General features: G+C 44.1%; 1 protein-coding gene across 23 annotated transcripts in view; it reads right to left on the minus strand.

Annotated features, from left to right (window-relative positions):
• The window catches only part of SORBS1 (sorbin and SH3 domain containing 1), a 313,279-nt gene that overhangs the window by 112,265 nt on the left and 176,848 nt on the right, over positions 1 to 24,166 (minus strand). For 5 of the 23 annotated variants that reach the window (XM_045024362.1, XM_045024364.1, XM_045024363.1 and 2 more), the window contains 3 exons: positions 9,352 to 9,407; positions 8,436 to 8,504; positions 6,490 to 6,585 (listed from right to left, as the gene is read on the minus strand). In XM_045024362.1, the coding sequence (XP_044880297.1) occupies positions 6,490 to 6,585; positions 8,436 to 8,504; positions 9,352 to 9,361 (175 nt within the window). In that variant the 5' untranslated portion in view covers positions 9,362 to 9,407. Of the gene's footprint in view, positions 1 to 6,489; positions 6,586 to 8,435; positions 8,505 to 9,351; positions 9,408 to 22,486; positions 22,641 to 24,166 lie in introns of those variants that run through there. The other 18 variants (XM_045024360.1, XM_045024359.1, XM_045024369.1 and 15 more) reach the window with 17 other exon arrangements.

The following is a 24,166-nucleotide window of genomic DNA, read 5'->3' on the forward strand; positions in this document are numbered from 1 at the left end:
TTATATGCAAATTGAAAAATGCATGCCCATCCCAACACTGATGTGGGAATATCTTGCTAACTTGGCAGATGGTAGTGTGAGAAGCTGAGGTGTTTAGGCTTCAAGGACGGGCTAATTAGGCTGTGAGCTGTGTAGTGAGATGCTGGCCTTGGGCTGGTTCTCATCTGCCAGTAGGCAGTAAACAGGATAATAAATCAGAAAGTTGTACAGGATGACAGTTATCCAATGAAGTTATAGCTGTGCCTGTGTGTACCTTATTAACCAATTAGCAATTGCTTGATTGCCTGCCATAATTGTATATAAGAGCATGCTGGAGAGAAATAAATGACTTTGCTACCAATCACATTGATTGTTGGGCTCTGTCCATGCCCGCCTGAGAGGCACTGAGACGCAACAAATGGTGACCCCGACGTGATTCGAATCGAATGATGATAGTGTCGGTGGCCTAGTGTCGGTGGCCTGATCCAGGCGGAGGAGCTGCGGTGGGGAGTGCTGGAGAAGCCCCCGGGCGTCCGAAAAGAGAGGCGCACCTGAGCTCAGAGGTGAGCGGCTATAAGCCGCTGGGCGCCCGAAAAGAGAGGCGCACCTGAGCTCAGAGGTGAGCGGCTATAAGCCGCTGGGCGCCCGAAAAGAGAGGCGCACCTGAGCCCAGAGGAGAGCGGCTATAAGCCGCTGGGCGCCCGAAAAGAGAGGCGCACCTGAGCCCAGAGGAGAGTGGCTATAAGTCGCGGCGGGGAGTGCTGGAGAAGCCCCCAGGCGTCCGAAAGGAGAGGCGCACCTGAGCTCAGAGGAAAGCGGCTAACATGAGTACCGCTGTATCAGCTGAAGAAAAGATAACACAGAAGCCTTTATTGCACATTATGAACCGACAGGGGGAAAGAATCTCCCCTGCTGCACTACCTCACTTATTAAGGAAAGAGTGGGAGCTGGAGAGGCTCCTCCTGACCGCCCTTCGGGCACAGGACAAGGAGATGCTCCGCTGGAAGCGAGCCCTGGACGGGAAGACGTTGGAGTGCACGGCGCAGGCAGAGGCTCGTGCCGTGGCCCCGGAGGTCGTTTGGACCTACAAGCAAGTAAGTTGTTTTGGCAGGAGCCTGGAGAAGGCGTCCTACGCTGGCTGGTCTGAGCCTGGGACAGTGCCGGGAAAACCGTTATGCTTCTCCGGTATGAGCAGCAACAGCTGGGTGTTCTGACACAGGATTTACAGTTTAAAAGAAGCCAAGCAGGGAAAGAAAAAGAACAGAATGAGTTAACCGAAGACAGCTCATTCTTTTCTGGCCCCGGTCAAGGATACACCGCTCACAGCTAAGACTTGGTAGACAGCCAAGGAAAAGGGGGGCTTGACTGGGCCCAAAAAAGCTAATGAGAGCTGCAAAACCCTGCCAGGCACTAACGGAATGTGTTAGCTGTCTTTTCTCACAGGTATGGAAGAGCTGCCCAAAGATCCTAGCAGCCCTGCCACTTCTTGCAACCAGGAGACTGACTGCCTGGACCCATGATTCTTACTGCAAAAAGACTCCTTCACATCAGAAGAATTTGCCTACTGATGATTGGCCTATTTTTTTTTTTAGCTTCATTGTGCTTTTAAATAGCAGGAAAAAAGGACAAGGTGACGTGCTAGCTAACCTCTCCCTTGTCCGCTGCAGCCCCTATTGTGTTATTGGATTTTTTTTTTTGAAAGAAGCAAAACCACTATAGGATAATGTCCTGATAATTTCCCTTGTAGAAGCTGAACCACGACGGTGGTGGAAAAGAAGAAAAAACACTCACATCATTGATATTGCCAAAGTCCAGAAATTCCTGACTAAAAGGACATTGAGAACTGACCCTGGTGAAGAAACAAAGAATTGTATACTGGCAGGAAGAAATTTGGGACTCCTGCTGAGAAATGTGATATTAATTGGATTTTGGAATTTATTCTACAGGCTGCGCCCTGTGTTTTGGATACATTTTTTAGCATGTATTGCCCTCCTTAATTGGATTGTAAATGATATTGCCCTTATTTAGTTTTTTGTTGTTGGAGCTCCGCTAACCCAGGTACAGGCTGGAGTTGGTGAGTTACATGTCATTTCCGCCATTAGTTTTAGGATTTAGAAGCTACTGGCAGAGATGGTATGGGCTATTACTGAGGCTGGGAAAGTATTGCGGTGGGAGCTAGTATGTTTAATATCCTGAATGACCAGCTGATGGCCATTCGGAGTGATTTTAAGCACCAGGATGGCCCACTGCCCTTACAGACATATTAGGAGTACCATCTGATCTGGGGTTGTAGAGACATATGTGGACACTGTCTGGGTGGAAGTGTGAATATTCGCAGTGCTCCTCCCCAGCATGGGGACCGGTTGGAGGGGGGTGTGGGCTTTCACATACCAAATCCTGCCGGGTTCATGGGGAGGATAAATGTGGAATTAATTACCCCAGCTTTCTAGAGCTTGATTGCTTTTTGTTTTTAAAGTTTGAGAAGACTCAGCCAAAAGTTTGTTGAGTATTCTCAAAGGGGGGAGTTGTAGGTTACTAGGCATAAATTTAGGTAATTTGGAAGAATGGCTTTGGGCCTATGTGACCCAAAGTACCTTTATGTAAGTGCTTTTGTTAGCCTTATTAGACCTTTGTAAATTTTGTGTTATGTGCTGATATTGGCAGTTGTAAGACTGCTTGATATTTGATGTAGCCTATATTAAAATAGATAGGCTGTAAGTAGTTGTTGTATTTAAAGTTATATGCTTGAGAATGTAGCCCCCACGGTGGGAAAGTACAGATGATTGTTCACAGAATACCAGAAGGGTAGGGGCTAGTTAAGAAGTACACCCTCCTAGCTAAATTGATAGTGGGATAAGTTAGTGTCCATGAAAGGAACGGTTTAGCAAGAGGAAATAAGGATCGGGCCCAGGCGGGCAGGCAATAGACAGAGAACTTGGAAAGGAAAAAAGGGTCGGGCCCAGGCGGGCAGGCAACAGACAACAAGCTTGGAAAACTGGTTGGAAATCTTTTGAGGGTGTAGTGGAGAGAAAAAGTAATTAAGCACAAGCATGGGAATTTTAAATATTCAGGAGAATATTTGGAATGGTGATTTGGATTAGTAAGTGGCTGTTGAAGACAAGCTAGTAATTTTTAAGGAGAGTAAAAAGTTAATTCTGTGGTTGCTAGAGGGAACAGCAGTTGAATTTTGTAAAGATGCTAAAGAGTAAAGTTTTTGGTGTTTTTGAAATGTTTGTAAATAAATTTAGGCAAAGAAATTAGTTTGCAATTGTTTGGTTATAAATAATTTTGTTGCATTAGCTGAAGAATGTATATAGTGCTATGTAATTGAAATTGTATTAGGCTTAAGGGCATATAAGTGGTGATGTTTTTCTTCAGTGTTTAAAAGTAGAAGTTAAAAGTAAAGAGCAAGCCAAAAAGCATTTGTATTAATGTAAATGATTTAATTGATGAAGTGATTCCCCTGTTTTGCCTGAAATTAATAAGGGTATTTGTGTATTTTATGTAATGATTGATTGCCCAGTAGGGGTAGACTTGTTTTTGTTTTTTAGATAATTAAAGAAAATTGATGCTAGCTGCATAGCATTTATATACCATGCATTTACTGGCACAGTATAATTTATGTATGTTTTGTCTTGTGGTGTTTGTTTTCTGGCCAGAATTGTTGTTGTGTTGTTTTAGGGAAGATTTTTATGTGGTTTATGGTGTGTTTTCTCTAGGACCCCCCCCCCCCTCAGTGTCAGTTTGATCACCTGACATATGAGGGATGAATTGGTAACAGAAATTTGTCATAGTTTGGTGAGCAATAGAGAATGGGGGAACCCTGCAGAATTTACACCATCTATCTGTTTTACCCTTGTTATTTTATGTTTGTTTTGTTTGGTGCTGTTGGTGTTATGTGTTAAGGATTGCATGGTTATAGGTGAGCCCTATAGAATAAGGAAATACTATTTGGTTTTGGTTTTGTCTTTAGCCTGACCTCACATTCAAACCAATCTCCCTCACGTCACGCACTAGCTTTTGCTGCATGTTGTTGGATTCCTTCCTTCCCTTTCATTTACCTCGCTTGTCGTGCCATGTCTGAAGTTGGGCCCTGATCCTGCAGTGACAAGTGCAGATGTACTGCTGTGCATCTGGGTGTGTACAGGCAACCGAGATAACCTCATTGTATTGTCCTCAAATCCAGTTACAAATACGGTTCCAGTGTGTAGCAGGGACTAGAGTCTGACAGTTCTTCATACCCAGGTCAATGCCTTGGTCGCTCACTGGCCTGGTACCAGAGTTCATGTGCTTTTCCAACAGCCATTCCAGTATCTTTTGTTATTATATGCAAATTGAAAAATGCATGCCCATCCCAACACTGATGTGGGAATATCTTGCTAACTTGGCAGATGGTAGTGTGAGAAGCTGAGGTGTTTAGGCTTCAAGGACGGGCTAATTAGGCTGTGAGCTGTGTAGTGAGATGCTGGCCTTGGGCTGGTTCTCATCTGCCAGTAGGCAGTAAACAGGATAATAAATCAGAAAGTTGTACAGGATGACAGTTATCCAATGAAGTTATAGCTGTGCCTGTGTGTACCTTATTAACCAATTAGCAATTGCTTGATTGCCTGCCATAATTGTATATAAGAGCATGCTGGAGAGAAATAAATGACTTTGCTACCAATCACATTGATTGTTGGGCTCTGTCCATGCCCGCCTGAGAGGCACTGAGACGCAACACACTGAGTCAATTACTGAACATCTTTCCTGATGTCTGACTGAATGGTAGTGCCAGCTTGACCTTACCTGTTATTACTTTAGGGACATTATCATGTAGGGGTAGGGGTCAACTTACAAAACGCACAAGTGGCGGTTAGACACCTAATCTGGGAGTTAGGTTACTAAAAAGCTCCCCCTTAGTCCCCAGTATTTTGATTCTGTAACAGTTTTTACTGGGTCTACCATAATGTGAATGTGGTTTTATGAATTATACTGTCAAATGGGTCATGAAAACTAGAGATGCGTCTCAGTCAAAAACCCCAAATCTGAGCACCCCTGAACTTTGGGCTTTGAAACTTCCAAATCAGGATCCAAAGATGCATATTTTTGCAGATTATTACTTATTATTAATTATTTATATTACTGTAGCACCCAGGAGCCCCGGTTGTGGGCCAAGAGTCCACTGGGCTACGCGCTGTACTAACACAGAACAAAAAGGCCTTCAAGAGCAAAGAGTCTAAGTCAGGGGTCAGCAGCCTTTCAGAAGTGCTGTGCCGAGTCTTCATTTATTAAGGTTTCACGTGCCAGTAATACATTAACGTTTTTAGAAGGTCTCTTTCTATAAATCTATAATATATAACTAAACTATTGTTGTATGTAAATTAATAAGGTTTATAAAATGTTTAAGAAGCTTCATTTAAAATTAAATTAAAACTCAGAGCCCCCCGGACAGGCGGCCAGGACCTGGGCAGTGTGAGTGCCACTGAAAATCAGCTTGCGTGCCGCCTTCAGCACATGTGCCATAGGTTGCCTACCCCTGGTCTAAGTTGAGGCTGTCTCACTTTATAAAAATTTGTTATTTTTTTCAGTTGAAAGAGTCTTCCCTTGCAGTGCTGGAAAGTGCAGCTAGTAGAAAATTTTCCAACGGAACAATTTTCTATCAGAAAATGCTGTTTTGATGCAACCAAAACATTTCATTTCAGCTTTATTGTTTTGACTTTTATATTATGTACTATAAGTTATAATACAAAAGTCTAAACATTTTGACTTTTACATTATAGATCACATAATATCACATCAATACAACTGCAACAAAATATTTTTGGAATATTTCACTTTGCAAAAATAAAAATGCAGTACTTGACTTTATACCCCGATATGGTACAAAATCAGATTTTGAGATCTCATAATTTCCCACCCATTTTTAACCAGCTCTACTGGAAAAACAAACACTGAACACTGTGCTAGTGTGTGAGAATTGGCAAGTGAAAATGACTATAAATGGCAAGTAGAGTTGGTTAGTCTGGTTTCACAGTCCAAACTCAGCAAAGTGCAAAAAGGGTTAATGGGGAAGCTTTCACTTTATCATGGCAAGAGAGGGTGTGTGTGTGTGTGTGTGTGTCTGTGTGTGTGTGTGTGAAAGAGCAATACAGATGCTGAATGGAGATTGAACCTGCAGAATAAAATCTCTGATGTCTGTTTACTTCTCTATGGACCTAAGATATACAGGAAATATTTTAGAGTCTTCAGGAATTTGGTTTAAAATGAGGTTACAACAGTAATGTTCATACCAAGCATTAGCAGAAGAGTTTACATAGATCCCAATTCAAATATGATTAATTATACCTGCAGAGAAACTGGATTATTGAAAACAATGAATTGTGTCATCATGGTTTAACTCTATTAGCTGTTGATGAAATCTACAGCACTGGAAAACGGTGAAAGAAGGATGAAGCTGAAAACTATCTTAACAAGGGGGTCAGGCAGACAGAGTGGAGGATGGCCTACTAATGCGTTTGGAAAAAAAGATACCTGTAGGTAGCATTAGGTCAGGAGAACTTTTCACTTTCTTCACAGGGATTATTTTAACAGCAGAAATAGAGCGTGCACATAAATGGACGTCAATGGCTGCAAACACAAAAGTGTAGTTGGTGCATCCAGAAGGGAAGAACACAATTAAGGAAACATGCCACAAAGCTTTCTAATGTACTTGGGAAACCAGGAATGACAATAGCAGGAAATTTCATATACAAAAGCAGTCCAGAGAGCAGTGATGCAATCATTAAAAATAGCCCCTGGTTCATCCTAATTCAGGATGTGTATCTGTTGTGCAGGGTACATTACTGCTTAGTGAAATGACTGAGTCCTGGCTGCCAATATACTGTAAGGGAAGAGAATCTCAAACATTCATTTTCAGATGATGTAACTAAAGTTTAGTATAAACCTTTAGCCAAGAAGCTACATATATTACATGCAAAGATAAAAAATCTTAAAGTTGCAGAGTTAAAATTATCCAGAGTGAGGAAACAAACATTAAGATTCTAAGAACAACATTGATTTGCCACTCTGCACAAATCCTGTTTTTGATGGTGTATATTTTACAACATCAATAGCAAGGAGTAGAGAACTGTGACCAGGAGTCTTGAAAAGTATCCAGAACCAAAGGGTACCATCAAGGTATCCAGTCTTGAGAGAACCATTCAGCCAAGCAGTAAATCAGAGGGATTCTGTTTAAACTCCTTTTTTCTGCATACTAATTTTATCAAAAACACTGGATTTTACCATCAAACACCGAACATTGTCTTAGAGGGATTTTGCTCTGTTATGCAGCACTGTGCAACATTCTAGCACTTGTTGAAAATTTCTAAAGGTTACTCACTTCTTCAAAGCATCTGGTTCGTCCTCCCCTACTCTTCCTAATGTGGCCTTACATGAGCAATACTGAACTCTGTCCTCATGGGGCACAGGCAAAGTTAGTGATGGGTGAACCTCAAGAGGTTCAGCTGGGATAAAACACCTGAGGGGAAATCATGGTGCCGGTGAAGTCAATGGGAGTTTTGCTATTGACTTCAGTGTAGCCAGGATTTTACCTCTAGGATCTGACATTGTAAGGTCTCTGCATACAGAACACTCATTGATTTCAAAAGGTTGGAAGCCTCCCTGAGCTTTATCCAAAACTGCTTTTGGTCTGCAATGTTAGCTCAGAAGAACAGCTTCTTCTTGTGGTGGCCTTGTGGCACTTTGGCTGTGGTTCTGGATAAAATCTGAAAATGCAGAGGCTGCCCCAGAATGGAAAGGTACCGATAGGAATGATGTGTGGAAGAACTTGGCTGAATTCTTTCAAACCTCAAGAAAGGTTGACTTCCAGTTTTGGGGTACAGTTCTGAGCTAATTTGTATTAGAGATGAGCTTAAATCAGAGACTATTATCTACCCCCTCACTGGACTTCAAGGGGAGGTTTGGACACAATGCGACCCTGTTCCAAACTGCCTTTGGTTTGGGGAATAATCCCACTAACAAGGTTTTGTAAAAGCAAAATATAGCTTGGGCTCTTGTTCTATTTCCCTCTGAACTAGCTCATTCATTCATCTATAATAAATATACTGCCTGTCAGAAAAAGCCATCAAAGGAGAGGAAAGGGCATGAATACCAAAGCAGAAGCCTGGGGAAAAAATCTTCCCACCCCTAATACATTAATAATAATAATAATAAAAAAATCTAATGGTGCAAGGCCAGGTTCCAAAGCCTTTTGGAAAGGCTCATGTTCTTCAGCGAGTTTGGGATCAGGCCCTTGCTGACAAAGATAGTTTTCCTTAAAATATTAATGTTAATTTAATACTGGGTCGGTCCCCTCATGCTGTGGTTGCAGCTGAGCACAGTAAGACTCTGCAATGATTCAACGGCGGGGAAATAGCTGCGCCACTCCAACTGACGTGCAGGGGGAGCTGCAGAGATTATTTTGAATGTACCTGACTCACCTTGCTCTTGTCCATTGGTGCTTGATATCAGCCCATTGACCACAGTTTTCACAACGTCAACTTCTTGTTCTGAAAGACAAAGGGAAAGCCGGGGCACCCGAAGACAAGTGAGCTCATGCTGACCACACTGCAGGGCCTGACAATATTCAGGATTTCAAAAAAAGCATTTCCACTGTCTACAGCAGAAATACAGGAGACATGCGAGAAAGGAACAGGACATGGAATAGTAAAACACTGTGGATATACATGTGTTGATACCATGCTTACCCACGTCCCCAGATCTAGGGACAGAAATTCACTTCCATTCTCATCCTTGTCCATTGAGACTGAGCTTCTGGGGGCAGGAACTGTGTGTTTGTACAGCACCTAGCACAACCGCATTCCAGCCCAGACAGGGGCCTCTAGACACCACCATAAAAAAATTAAATACCCACCCCAGTCACTATTTGCTAATCAGTTTTCCTCATACAAACTCACAGGAGATCAAGGGTCTGCCCAGGTGCCCAGTACTGTTCCAGAAGTATCTTCTGAAGTGACACTCAAGGCTGTCCTAGGCTAGCAGCAATGGGGACCCTAAACCAATGGTCCCCTAACTCTGGGGCGCATCCCCCTGTGGGGTTGTGGAAGACTGTTGGGAGGGTGCACAGTGGGGCCCGGGCCAGCCCCCACAGGGGTGGGGAGAAAGTGCCACCCAGTCCTGCTTTGCCCCCAGTCCAGACGGGAGGGGAAATGACAACCTGAAACCAGGGTTTGTTTTTTATTATGAAAACTTCTTGTGGCCCTCTCGACAGTGGAATCCTGCACAGGAATGGCTGATTCAGAGAGAACAGATAAAAACACAAAACAGTCACAGCATTAGAACTGGACAAGAGGATTTCTGTAGTTAAAGGCAGGCATCTGAGGAGCAGTGACTTACCAAAGCTCATTGTGCCAGAGGAATTTGTCTTCTGCACTTTCAGGTTCTGGTTTTCTCTGTTTAAATGAAAGAGAGAATCCTGCCATGATGCTGTCTGTGCTGTTTACACTGATGGAAGCTTGCAGCTCCCTTCTAGCAGATTGTGTGCTGGCTCCCCAACCTCCTCTCCCCACAAGGCTTGTAAGACCCTGTTCCAGAGATAGGCCACAATCTTCTCCTGAGCATTGTCTGGAAAACCAGCTGTCATATACACCTATCTTTGCCTCCTTGCACAACAGCAGCATGACCTAGAGTAGCACTGAGCACCTTTCATTCTCTCTGAAGCCAGGCCAACAGTTCCATTTCCTTCAAGAGCAGCAGTCACTAATTTCCCAGCCTAAGGAAAGGCAGAACCCAACTGAGTTTAGATCAAAGAGAAGCAGCATTTGTTGGTAATTTGCAGAATGGAGAGATGACAGAAATAAACAGGATTTCCGCCTAATGTGGATACTATTGGAGGAGCCTTTCGACCAGTGATACTCAGATCTCAGTGGTTCAGGAGCCATATTAGCAATCAACATTACCCAGAAGAGCCACACAAGTGTACATTCATTGTTTCATTTCCTACAGTACTATATATTAATATTTAGTATAATTATTCTCACAATAAAATGACTAACCAAGTAGTATTATTTTATCAACTACAATTGGTTAATAACATAGGAAAAGCATCTTGCTTGGTTAATAACTTAGACTGGCTAATATTTAAATCACACAGTGGTTTAGTTTCATGTACTGCAAAGAGCCGCAGAAGACACATTAAAGAGCCACTTTTGGCTCGTGAGCCACAGTCTGAGTATCACTACTTTAGACTATTCCTAAACTTTAAGTCACAAGATCTGGATTATATGCAAGGTCATCTGCACTAACGAGTTAGAAAGCTGTCTGGCCTCTGATAGCCTGTGAGATATGCAGCATTATTACAAGGTGTCTCATCTAGAGCTGTGCAAATAATGGCTTTTTCAGCTCACTGGCAATTTGGAACAATTAAAAAAAATAGTTTCGGGTCTATCCAAAAACTAATTTTTTCAGCAAATTCAAAAATTACAAGGTTTGGGTCAAATGAAATGTTTTGTTTCGATTTGGAGCATTTTGTTTTTAACTTTTCTAATTGTTTAAAATAAATTTGAAGGAAATTTCAAAATGAAAAATTGTTTTGAGCTGAAAAATTGAAACTGCATGAAAATATCCAAATGAAATGTTTTTTCAGAATATGTGTTTGTGGTTTCTTTCCCACAACATGAATTTGTGAAACATTTAGACATTATGGAAGCTGCACTTTTTTGCCAAAAAAAGTTTTAGATGAAAATTTTTGCCTATATCTAATCTCATTAGAGAGAAAATCCCTGAGCAGGAAACCCCAGCACATAGTAGTGCTTAGATACCAACATGACTGATCATGGAGAAATAGGGTGGGAGGTCTTTCTTCTATGTAGTAACATCTTCAGAAACAAGGAAAGATGTTAGTTTCCCTACTGTGTTGTCAAACACACATTCACTTTTGTCTCAGTCATTCACAGCTTCTCTAGCCCCATTTGAAGTTCATAGAACACAGAAAATGCTAACTTGCTCCATGTTCCCAATATACAATGTGCATTGACTTGCCAGTGAAAGGTGTCTTTAGTGATGGATTTCTCTTTTCCTTTACTGAGTCGTTGTTTCTGGCTAAATGAACATTCTGATGTATTCTTCAACTCCATTGTCTTGGAGCATTTTTTCTCATTACATTTCTAACAACAGGCCTTTTGCGAGTGGAAGGATTCTGGCCTATTCTGGCCCAGCTTCAGCAACATATCAATTACCTCTTCTGTGCTCTGGGGATGTAAGCTGCACACATGTAAGCCTGAGTAAAGATCTTTGTGTAGGCAGCTGCAAGAACACTGTTGGGATGGAGGAGGAGATACAGAGTTCCCCAGCAACCTGCAAACAGGCTTGCTCTAGCTACTGAGCCAGGCTATAGGCAGAGATAGGGCCATGACCAGGGGTGCCAGAACATGGGGAGCAATGGGGCCATGATCTCAAAAACACTTTTAAAAGTGGGAGGGCTATGCCCTCCCAATTTTTACCAGCGGTAAGGCCGAGCAATGGGGGATGAGGGGGCAGAGAGGAGCATGTAGGGTCTTGGGGGTGGGGGGGGAGAGAGGTGGTGTGGAAGCAGAGCCTCAGGGGAAGAGGCAGTGTGAAGGCAGAGCCTCAGGGGAAGAGGCAGGGGAGCAGGGAGAAGAGGCAGGGGCTTGGGGGGAAGGGTGGCATGGCAGGGCAGGGCCACAGTTCAGGTGCTGGTGCCCCCCCATCCACTTTTAGGAAGCTTCCGCTGATCCTGGCCATGACCACTGCAGCCATTGATCCAAGTGTTCAGAGACCCGAACCCCACACCAGAGCCCTTTCCCCCAGCCTGCCCTTAGTTCTGCACTGGGCTATTCTCTCTCCCTATACCTACTCTGCAGCTGCCCATCCTCCATGCAGCAGAACTACAGTACTGCTATTGATATACTGGGAGACATCTGGGGCACATACTTTGCTGGGTGAATATCATCCCAGAGGAATACACCATTTGCATTTAAAAAGAAGGCAGAATTATAAAGACAAAATCCTACTGAATATTAGGAACCAGAGAAACAGACATAGTTAATTTTTCCTACTCTAAGTGCTTTGTGTCAGGGACTATTTTGGACTCTATGTCTGTACAGCGCCTGGCACAATGGGGCCCCTAGGAGCTACCATAACATAAATAATCAACAAAGAGATTTCAACATCAATCCAGAGATGGTGGTGCACAGCGGAAGGAGGACACATTTTGACAATATAAGCCTGTATTTTCAAGGATGTATTATCTCCCGGGACCCAGCATTGAGGAATTCCTGCAGAAACAACTTAATGTCTTTTTGCAAATACAATGTATTTTATTTCCCCAAAAATGTAACACCAAAGAAATGTAAACTAAGGGCAAGTCAGGCTAACCCACTCTGACTCTTCATCCTTCTCAAATTGGTGGCCCACAGACAGACATTTATAAGTCTGTCGATTCCCCCCAAGCTAGTAAAACTGGTCCTTTAGCTCAACCAGCAGCAGCTCATGCTTTTAGATCAAAAAGTACCAGGTTCCAACCCCTTCAAGGGCATCCGTACAAGTTGGTGTCAGAGGCTATACAGAGACACTTGGTCTGTTTGCCATGCTTAATGCCAGCCTGAGTTAATGGCTATGTTCGATTTCAATACTTGGCAGTCTAGGTGAAGAAAATTCAACAGGCAAACTTAGTATGAGAACAGTCTCTTCTATGCTAAGCTTAGCCAATAGCTGGGTCCTCAGTCATGGGTCTGTCAGAACAGATGACAGCACTTATTTAAATTGTTTTATTCACTGAAATAGCCACATGGGATACCCACTATGCCTTCGCGAGGACCCCAGGGGGCAGAAGTCATACAGCGTGACTCCAAGCAGATCTCAGGACAACATAAACAATGCAACATGGGGCATTCACTCTAAAAAGGGACAGCAACAGCAGCCAAATACAAACCACAGACAGTCTGCCTGGCTCTACATGCTCATGCAACATCTGCTTTATGTTTCTGCTTCTCCACATGAGACACAATGGGCCAGATCCTGAGCTGATGTTAATGGCACAGCTCCACTGGTGGAGAATATGGCCCAATGTATTTTCCTAATGGGGCTTATTCTGAGCCCTGTGAAGTCTTCATTAGGTGAAGGATACAAATATTTAGCTTTCAGAGTAGCAGACGTGTTAGTCTGTATCAGCAAAAACAACAGGAGTACTTGTGACACCTTAGAAACTAACAAATTTATTTGAGCATAAGCTTTTGTGGGCTAAAACCCACTTCATAAAACCCAGTCCTATTGTATCTTCCACTGCATGCATCCGATGCTGTAGCCCACGAAAGCTTATGCTCAAATAAATTTGTTGGTCTCTAAGGTGCCATAAGTACTCCTGTTCTTTTTGCAAATATTTAGCTATCATCGTTAGGAGAGAAGGGGTACAATAAACTAATTCAGCTCTCTCCAGCCTGGATCCAATATCTGTGTTCAAGGACACGTAGAAGAGCATACAATTCCTAGATACAACCAGCTATCATGAATCAAATTCCTCTGGGTAAATAAACCACAGGCCAAGTTGGTCCCTTTGTGGGGGAGAGGGAAACACACAGCAATGGCTGGTAACTCCAGGACTTTCAACTCATTGTTTCCTACCAATCATCCCCCTGTATGGACTTGCCTTTGGGAGCAAGGCCTGCAGAAAGCTGTTTTGGCGGCAAGGGAAGCATAAAGAATTCCCAGGCAACAGAGGTCTCATCAATGGGACTGTTCACTTGCTGCACGTTAAGCTTGTGCTTAAATGCTTTGCTACACTGGGGCCTGAATTCTCCCTGCCATTCCAATTGGCTGAGAGATTCCTCTTCACTTTGTGTCCTAAACTACTAACAGCTGCTCCATTCCAGAGGTGGATGCATTTCTGTGTTCAAGTGATCCTGGGGTGAAAGATACTACGTAAATATAAAAAAATCTTAGGTGTATATTGCAGAAAAATCTTGGGTGGTCAGACAATGTGAAAGTTAGACCACCCCCTCAATAAGTCTTTGAACATTATAATGACTTAGTTATTTAACTCACCTAGCTCTTTAACTCTGAATGTTTTTTAGGAAAGACGTTGAGCTGGAAAATTAAATATATCAAGAGAGAAACACAGTAAAATGGAGTCAAGGACTCCATACAATTGACCTAAGTTTGCAGTTTTCATTTACTGTGTGACTGCCTTCTGTGAAGCCAGGTCGACACTAAAGAGTTAGGTCAACCCAGCCACATTGCTCAGGGATGTGAAATATCCACACTCTTGACCAATTTAGTTAAGCTGACCTAACCCACAGTGTAGACAGTCACTACCATCTCTCCAGGAAGTGGATTGACTATGGTGACAGGAGAGTCACTCCCTTGCTGTAGTGAATGGCAACACTGAAGCAGCGGTGCAGATGCAGCACAGCAGCTGTAGTGTTTGAAGTATAGACATAGCCTGACATTCTTTAATTTACAGGGGAAAGCACTATACGCTCGTGTCTACACATTTCACTGAGGGCCTGGTCAAAAACCCTCTGATGTCAGTGGAAAGACTCACAGTCATTAAAAAGGTTTCATCGAGTCCAAGCTTCTGAAATTATATGGGTTTCACACAAAACGTGAGCCAGTGCTGAAGGCTCCATGCTGTTAAAACTGTCAAGTCCCTCTTTAGGAAAACTGGTACCAGAACTGCAAGGAGACTGTGAGTTCAATGGAATCACCGATCTTGGCATCAGCTGGGATATAAACCCATAATTAAGAAGAAGCACTTTTCAATGGAAGAGATTCTGGGTATAAAAATAGAACGGTAATTAAAGGAAACAAGTTTGCCAAAAGTGAATGAAGAAGGAGGGGCAAACTAACTGCAATCTGACCTAGAAAAATGATGTTTCACACGTTCCCCAAACTTATTAGCATTTATAGAATTTAATTAATATAATACGCATTTAGTGTTTGTTCATTGTGAAATTAATCAATGTTATCAGCTGAATTCACAAATAGGTCAGGTGGCGGGAGTGAGATGTGTGGCTGGTAGGAATCAGCATGTTCCACAGACTGCAGTTTGCAAAGCTGATTTACACCAGGCGAGGCTCTGAGTGTTACAAACAGGCAGCAAGCAGTAGGTATAGTCCTAAATCAGGAAAGCTCTCAAGGATATGCTTCAAGTTTAGCATGTGCTTGAAGCTTTCCTACTACTGCTGGTCTCTAAGGTGCTTAAAGTTAAGCATGGGTTTCAGTCTCACTGACTTTAAAGTTAAGCAGGTGCTTAAGTGCTTTCATGAATGGAGACTTTTTCAGAATTGGAGCCTATGTCCTTTATATATATATTTATATACACAGTGGTGGTGGTGTTTACACATATACTACTACCGCTGTGCAGGTATACAAGTAACCCACACACCTCCAGAGTGTAACCTCCACACACCTCCTGTCCTCTCTAGTGGCACCAAGACCACTTAGAGATTAATGAGTCTGCTCTACAGCCTTAGCTAAGGGCCACGTAGCTTTTAGCTTATGCAGTAGAGGCGCATGCACTAAGCTCCAGAGATCCCAGGTTTGATCCCGCCTGCTGACGACCGGGATTTGTCAGTGTTACATATACATTAGCACCCTAAATCAGTGGCACTCAAGAATCATATCCGTTTTATAGACAGAGGAAGAAGTTCAGAAAAACCAGAAATAGAACCCCAGTTTCCTTCCTTCCAGCATCCTGTGCTAACCAGTAGACAGTGCTGCCTCTCTAGCAGACCTTAAATAACGCCTTTACTGAAATGTGACAGAAATAGCAGCAAAAGCTTCTGCTGTACAAATTTAAGACATGATGGCAGGTAATGAATTCCCAAGGGTATAAGCCAGGAGTTTCTGATCTTAAATGTGCCTACATCTACATGTTACATGTACTAGTTCCTTGCCAGCACCCCTATACCTCTAGGCAGACTTTTAAAGACTTCTTCATCCCTTTTAGTGTCAGCACATTTCTTCCAAGACCACAGCTCTTTCCCTACTTGGTGTGGAAAAGAGTGGTGGAGTCCTAGTTAGAAGGAATGCAGATACGTGGTGACTACTTCTGTACAGCATGTCTCTGGATTATCTCACGTTTCAAACATTCCAGGATCTCTGCCTACAATAGCAATAGATAACAAACAACTCATTAATAGTTCAGTGTAAGGACCCATACTCTTAAGTCACTGGGAGTGCTGTAGAATCTGGCCCTATGGTAGGAATCTCATGAATTAGTTATTTTGGGTCAGGGGTTGATTCCTTGGTTGTATACTGGTTTAGAAGCCTAGGCTGAGGTTTGTATGGCCACACCCAGCTCCTACTATGTGGGCATCAAAATCCACTAGACAACTTTGCAAGTCTCAGCCTGAAAGAGGCAATGCTGGTTAAAAAAAGTATTTTTAAAAACCAAGGTTTCCTTCCCTTATTAGTAGTGACACCTCCACTTATTCAAATAGGATTTTTCATATGTAAATTGCCAACCTCACGCATTCAAAAACCACAAGTCAGGTGACCCAAAATCATGACATTGGCTTAAATCTCATGATGCCTTTTAAAGGCAAGCAATACTTCCCAACACACCTGACCTGGCTTTCCACATGGAGCTTGATCCTGGAGCACTGTGTCTGCGATCCAGCAAAGCACTTAAGCACATGGTTAATTTGAAGCCAGTGGGAATGCTCCAAGCACAGGGCTAGTCCCATTGGCTTGACGCTAAGCATGTGTTTAAGGGCTTTGCTGGATCAGAGTCCCAGTGCTTGGTACCTTTCAGGATGGAGTCCTTGGTACCACTTAATTTCTCTTCACATTGTGTTACATAAAAGGAAGAAAAAGAATATCAAAATACTGAAGAGAGTTTTGACTTAACCCATTCCACCAGCTCTCTCACAAATGGCTTGAAATACGTATGAAAATAAATAGATCATTATTTTTATTTTAAGGGTTAACATCCTGCCACTGCTCCAGAGGGCATTATGCTCAGCATCCTGTGAATGAGTGGCATGCAAGAACTGTGACTAAGCAATGTACAAGAGAGCCTCGCAAAGGTTCACACAAAACAATGGTTTCCCTCCACTCCTCAAAAACAGCAGACATACAGTGGCAAAGCTTCACTTACCAAACGAACTACAGTGTAGAGCCCTGGCTGGCATATCATGATGTATCACCACAAATAATTTAAACTATAATTGTTAAAATAAATTAACAAAGCACATTGCGGGTGATGCAACATCTTGCTCCCCCCCCCTTCTTTTTTTTTTTAAACCACAGTGCATGTTCAATTGAAAAATTCAGCAATTTGCAACAGGAACCGACATCCCAGTATTTCATGCAAATCAGCACAACTCTACTGCATCGAGAAATAGAAGTCAAATAGGAAATGTAAACTTGAATGTTATGATTGCCACCTGTCTGATTTTCACCCGGACAGTCTGGATTTCAGCTTGTGCGTCCGGGTGCCATTTGACAAGCCCTGATGTCCATTTGTTTTAAATCTGTGGAAAAGGTGGTAACCCTAAGTGTAAGGAAGGAAGCAGAACAGCAGCAGCAGCCGCTGCCTTGGGGGCCAGGCTGTTCATACCTCTAGGGGCAGCATGTTGCCTTGTGCAGGCCACAGGTAGCAGGTAAGGCAGCCTTGGCCAGGCTGGTGAAGACTCTGCAAGCCATGGGGGTGGGACCTGTGGGGGAAAGAGGCAGAGAAGGGGCATTGCCTCAAGGGATGAGGTGAAGGAGGGGGCAGGGCCTTGGGGGGAAAGAGGCAGAGAAGGGGCATTGCCTCAAGGGATGAGGTGAAGGAGGGGGCAGGGCCTTGGGGGAAGAAGCAGGGCAGAGCCTTGATCGTCTAGTTACCAGCCATTAGAAAGATGGCAACCCTATTGAATGTGCTGCTTCAAGATCTTTGGGATGTTTCTGGATGAAGACATCTTTCAGCAATGAACTTTACACTGAACAAAAGGCACCAGCAGTGTGAGTTAACTCAGCACAAAATACTTAAAATGAACATCTTAAAAGTGACAGAGCACAGATCTACATTTGGTCACCTTTCCCATTAAGATGAAGACAAGTGTTACAGCTAAAATATGTAGGATCTTGTGCTGGAAAAGGGACTTTCATGCAGTTGAAATATTTGACAAATTGAAAGCCCTGCAGACTCAACTCCTTCATTCAATTTCAGAGAGTACAAGAGCATGACCATGGTTGCATCTTTCTGCTGCCCTGCCCTGCCCTGATAAGCAAGGGCCTCCTCTAGATTGGAGAGGGCAGTTCAGCGTCCACGGGTCATATCATCTCTGGCCCGTTGGCTGAGGCAGCCAAGAAAGGTGGCAAGTAGCACCAGCTGGGATAATGGTGGGCAGATGGATCCCTCTCCACAAGGAAATGGACTGGAACCACTGAATCCCATTTTCACAGAGATTCCCCCCACCCCAGACATCCAGTACCCTGAACCTTTTGTATCTAATAGAACAGGAGGCAATATATCCATGGTTTGTTTTCACAGACTATGCACTCAGAATTGGAAGCAGTTTTACATGGCTTGACAAGATCCCTTCTGATAAGAGTTCTGCTCTTCCTGGTAACCCAGGGCTGAAAACACCCCTTTCCAGGACAGCAGATTTTACATGAGTGTACAGTAACTCCTCACTTAAGGTCATCCTGGTTAACGTTGTTTCATTGTTACGTTGCTGATCAATTAGGGAACATGCTCGTTTAAAGTTGCGCAATGCTCTCATAACGTTGTTTGGCAGCTGCCTGCTTTGTCCATTGCTTGCAGTAAGAGCAGCCCGTTGGAGCTAGCTGGTGGAGGCTTGGAACCAGGGTGGAACGGCAGCCCCCCATCAGCTCCCCGCTCCACTAAGTTCCCTGTGCAGCAGCCGCCCAGCAGGCTATCAATTGCCAGCTGTCCCTCCCCTCACTGCCATGTGCTGCTCCTGCCCTCTGCCTTGGAGCTGCTCCCGGGAGCCTTCTGCTTGCTGTGCGGGGTGGGGGGGGAGAGGGGGGTTAATGTCAGGGTGCCCCCCTCCCCCCAATCCTGCCCCCCGCTTATCCCATTGCCAAAGAGCGGGGGAGGAAGGGACATGACAGGAGGGGGGAGGGATAGGTCAGTGGTTTGAGCATTGGCCTGCTAAACCCAGGGTTGTGAGTTCAATCCTTGAGGGGGCCATTTAGGGATCTGGGGCAAAAATCTGTGTGGGGATTGGTCCTGCTTTGAGCAGGGGGTTGGACTAGATGACTTCCTGAGGTCCCTTCCAACTCTGATATTCTATGACAGGGATCAAGACAGAGGGAACTTGCTGGCAGTAGCTGCTGTCTCAACTTGCTGATCTACTTAAAAAGGCAATGTACTTAGAGTGGGGTCAGAGTATTTAAAGGGGCAATGCACATCTCACACACACACACACAAGGGGTGTGTCTCTGTCTGCCATGCTGTCTCCCCTCCCTCCATCTGTGCTCCCTTGAAGAGTGTGAGGCTAAATTAACAACAATGTGCTAACCCTTGAGAGCTCAGTTGAGTTCTAGTTCATCATTTAGCAGTAAGGCATTCGCGGGAAATATCCCACCCTCTGACTTCACCACCTCAACCAAGCTCACAATCATCATTGCTGTGTACAGTATTAAATTGTTTGTTTAAAACTTATACTGTCTTTCTCTCTGTGTGTGTATATATATAAAATAAAATAGTCTTTTGTCTGGTGAAAAAAATTTCCCTGGACCTAACCCCCCTATTTACATTAATTCTTATTGGGAAATTGGATTTGCTTAACATTGTTTCGCTTAAAGTCACATTTTTCAGGAACATAACTACAACGTTAAGCGAGGAGTTACTATAATTTGGCACCTAGTCATTCTGACTCTGTCATGCCTGTCCTCTGACTTCTGTGCTTGGTAGCTAGATGAGATGATTTTGGTGTTAGCTGTCACTGCAGTACACCTCAGAGCAATTGGAGATATAATGCTAAAGTCTCCACAGTGTAGGGGAAGTTGTGTGTCATACCTGTCTGTGTGCACATGTACACAACCACATCACAGCCTCAAACATCAGACAAAGAAATTAGAGACTTAAAAGCAGACCCTGAAGTGTTTTAATTATATCATGCATTTATATTAGCGAGAGAGTCCCAAGACACAGCCGTTTGAAGTATTGGGATCTGAGGTTTTGTTCAGATCCACCTGATTTATATAACTGCTCTCATCACACAGGCTCCCTGAGCACCATACAAACTTACGCTGATGTACAATTTACACAAGGGAACACATCATGTACAGCCACCTCTGGGGTGAAAGCAGGAAATAACTAACAGCATATAACAACACTCAACAGTTTAGAGAACCTAATGTTACTGAGGCTGTAGGGAGAATTTAAGCAGGGAGAATGTAATCAGCAGGAATTCAATTTGGACAGAGTTAACGAGAGGAAGTGAAATTAACGGCACCAGGTTATACCCCCTGCTCTTGCAAAAAGTGTCTTGGGATCCTTAAAGGCCACATAAAGGTGGTTGGGAGAATGTCAGTTTTCTGTTTCACTTCATAAATTCTACATACTGGATTCATTTGGTCCCAGTTGTTTCAAGGCTACTTGCAGTATCTTTGTAGATATGGGGCTTCTTGAGCCTAAAATCAATGAACGCCTTGGATTTGGGGGCAGAACAATCTTTCTGAACAAACAGATCTAACCATGGCTGCAGATTCCAGAAGCTCTAAGAGTTCCCAGTTTTAAAGCCATGGACTCATTGCTCTTGCCACAGGCTTTAGATGCAGCACCTTTCCAGGGACACAGTCACACTGAACTGCATGTTCACTACAGTGAATGGCACCCTATAAATACAATGGATTAGATACTGCGAGCAGAGCCAGTCAGGCTTCTTTGGACATTCATCAACATCTGCACGTGGTAGAGCTCTCAAGTTACACAACCACTAATAATGGAGACAACACTTACCATCCTCTAGATTTTAAGTAGAAATGGACCCAAAGCACAAAGTTCAGATCCAGATATAAACTTCCCAGATGTGCGGGGTGGCGGAAGGGTGTTCATTCAGGCCCAGTTCTAATTTTAAGATTCACAGTGAAATTCACAAATAAAGCAACCATCTAATAATACTATTTATATCTAGACAGTGGGGTCCATTAGAATAGCAACATTTACTAACAGTCACCACACCACAATATCGGATACCAAAGTTGCTGTCTCAGATATAAGGAAATACACCACTATCTCTGATCACAAGCTGTGCTAACTGCTGGCAAATCCTGGTTTTCTAACAGCAACCAACATGTAGCACTACATTTCCCGCTGCACAAACATTTACCTACTCATCTACACATTACCCCTTTTTAAGGTAGGTAAGTAATATCACCACTTCACACAGAGATGGGGAAACAGACACACAGACTCCAATTCTGAACAGCAGCTGTGCTCCACTCAGCTGGTGAAGGATGTGGGGGGTTGAGGGAACCAGATTCAGAGTGGAACCCTCTGGTCTCCACAACATAAGATGCTAGAGCACCCTGAGGGTTGCTCTAACTCCTGCACAGCTGCAACAACTCTGCAGGGCCACTGCAAGAGCTAAGGCCAACCCAAAGGCAGAGGTACTCCATGTCTCTCCTTGCACACCTCTGACATGCTCCTCGGTCAGGTGCTCCAAGGGGAGGTGGAGTAGAGTCATTCTGCTGGGTCTTTGCCAGCTAGGGGACCCTCCTACGTCAGAGGAATTCCCAAGGGCTATTCATCTGGCTTTACAGACACCGCAGTTAGCATAAAGAGGCCGTAGCAGAATCCCAGAATGATGGCCAAAGCCATGCAACAAGCCAGTAGCCCAGGTGGGAATAGAACCAGGTGTCCTGACTGCCTGTCCTATGCTCAGTCCAACAGACCATGCTGTCTCTTATAGCAGTTGCAAGAATGGAATTAAGAACACAGAGGCTACCTATATGCCCAGTACCGGAGATGCCCTAGGAAGGAGGTCTCAGCTGGGCACAGGTCTAAAATGCGATGGTCTTAGATGCTGCAGGCTAAATTCTGATCTCCGATTACAAGTCCCTTCAGGAACAGCAGAACATCCAACTCAAAAACCCCTTTTAAATTCACATCATTCTCATTCTTCCAGCTCAATAACCAGACTAATGCACGGCCCAGAAGATTTAGTAAGTGAAAGACAAAAAACAAACACACTTGCCATATGAGGGCCTGTGCCAAAACACCAGATTTGTTCCCATCACTTTGATTTTAGAAACAGGCCCAAGTTACAAAATTTGGGTATTGACTTCGGTCACCCACCAAGGGCTGGCAGGGAGGAGGTAGAAATCTAGACCAGGATTCATCCATCCCCAGTAATCAGAACACAGATCCATTGCAAAGCCATCTAGAGAACTCTTTTCCTCAAACTGTAGCGTGTGATACACCAACCGAACTGGGAGTTAACCTGTGACACCCCAGCTAACATGGCATTAAGCCAGCAGCAGTACTACATAAAGTCCTGGGAGCTCTAAGCAGCCAGCCAATTACTAATCAGAAATCAGACTGTGTCCTTACCTTGGATCAGGCTTTTCAGTTAAAGGTGCCATTTGCTGGGTCCCCCTTCCTCCCCCTGTTTGAACTCCAGAGATGAGGTGTGAAAGAGTTAATTAGGATTTGCTCTGTGCAATTCAGCTGCTCAGTTCACTGAAGAGTACCAAGAGGTTTGGGGAGGCCTTTCTCTCTCTGGCACCCTTAAATACTTTGCTCCTCCCACCTCTGTGCTTTAATTAGCCAGCAGGCTCTTAATCATGTCAGCCTGTCACTTGGCTTGCTCACAATCAACCTCCTCCTCCCGCCTGCCTGGCATTCCTTCACCCTTGACATCATGCAGACACTGAATGTTCCAGCAGATCTACCGGGGGTGGAAGGGGTGCTCAGTGCGGGAGGGTAGGAGAGTAGGATAGAGATGCATTGGGGGAAGGAACGTGATGGACAAAACTCTATAAAATAGTTGGGTAAAACACATGGAAAGCGCTGTGTAAAACAACAACACACCAAAGCAGCATATGCCTGTCCACAAAGAAACATTTTCATTAGCATCTGGCTATAGGCACTGGAGATCCTTATATGATGAGTAGGATCACAGGGATTGGCTAATGTTTCCGCAGTTGGCAGAGTTAGGCCTGTAGTATAAATACTTGATATGATACCGAGAGAAACGATAAGCTTGAGAGCAAGAGAGATTAACCCCAGGAGCTTGGGAACCACAGCCATGTTGGGGCATCCATGGAGGCTAGAGTCCCCAAAGGAACGCAGGCTGGCTGAGCCAGGATTCCCCTGGGGGTCCCAGAGAGGAACACATGCTGGAGTGGGAGTGGTGCCAACCTTCATAGGGTGTAATGTGTGCTCCCCTGGACCAGCTGCAAAGGAAGGAGAGTGGGACGATGGCCTCAACCTCTTTCAGGAGCAATTCTTCCAGTGTATGCATACAGGGAGCAAAAAGACTGGGATTGTGGCATCCTGTGTCCAGAGCCACACAGGAGGTCAATGGCAAGTTCAACCTGGGGTAGAACCTGTGGTTCTTGGCTCCTCGTCCTGCCTTTATCCAGCAGGCCATCTATTCCAGTCCAGCAGTTTTCAAATGGCACAGGCACTAGTGCTGGAGCTTCAGGGATGCATGACTGGGATTCTAGGCTCTCTCCCTTAAGCCTCTGGGGCTCATTGCACTGCCCTACCTCCGCTTCAGCTCTAATCTCTAATCTGCAGCCAACCTTAGGCTGTTCCAAACCCATTTTAGGGACTCTTGAGTCTGAAGTGCTACAAACCATGCTGCAGACAGAGCACTCACAAATGTCTGGAAGGCAAGGGTCTCCGCAGGGACCAGAATAAAGACTAGGCTAAGAAAGCATCACTAATGGAGAGAAGGTTGCTGACTGTAGAGGAACAGAGCCCAAGGAAGTCTCTGGCTGGGTGCTTAATCTAACTTCAGATCCTTTTTGTACATAAAATGTTAGCGAGGGGTCTGAAAAAAAGCCCTAGAGGTGAAAACACACATGCACTTTATGGCTGTTTGAACTCTAGATCCAGCTTCAGATTTTGAAGCTCAAGCCCGTCTCTATTTTCCAGCCTAGATGGTTAGCATCCCTATCCACAGCCTCCAGACAGCTGAGCTGGTACAGCTACCATCCTGGTCTGGTAACTGGGCACAAGTGCACGAGGATGCTGGTAAGCACTGTTCTAGTCTACTTACGTATT

This window comes from Mauremys mutica, chromosome 7 (genome assembly GCF_020497125.1).
Source record: "Mauremys mutica isolate MM-2020 ecotype Southern chromosome 7, ASM2049712v1, whole genome shotgun sequence".
NCBI classification, from domain to species: Eukaryota; Metazoa; Chordata; order Testudines; family Geoemydidae; genus Mauremys; species Mauremys mutica.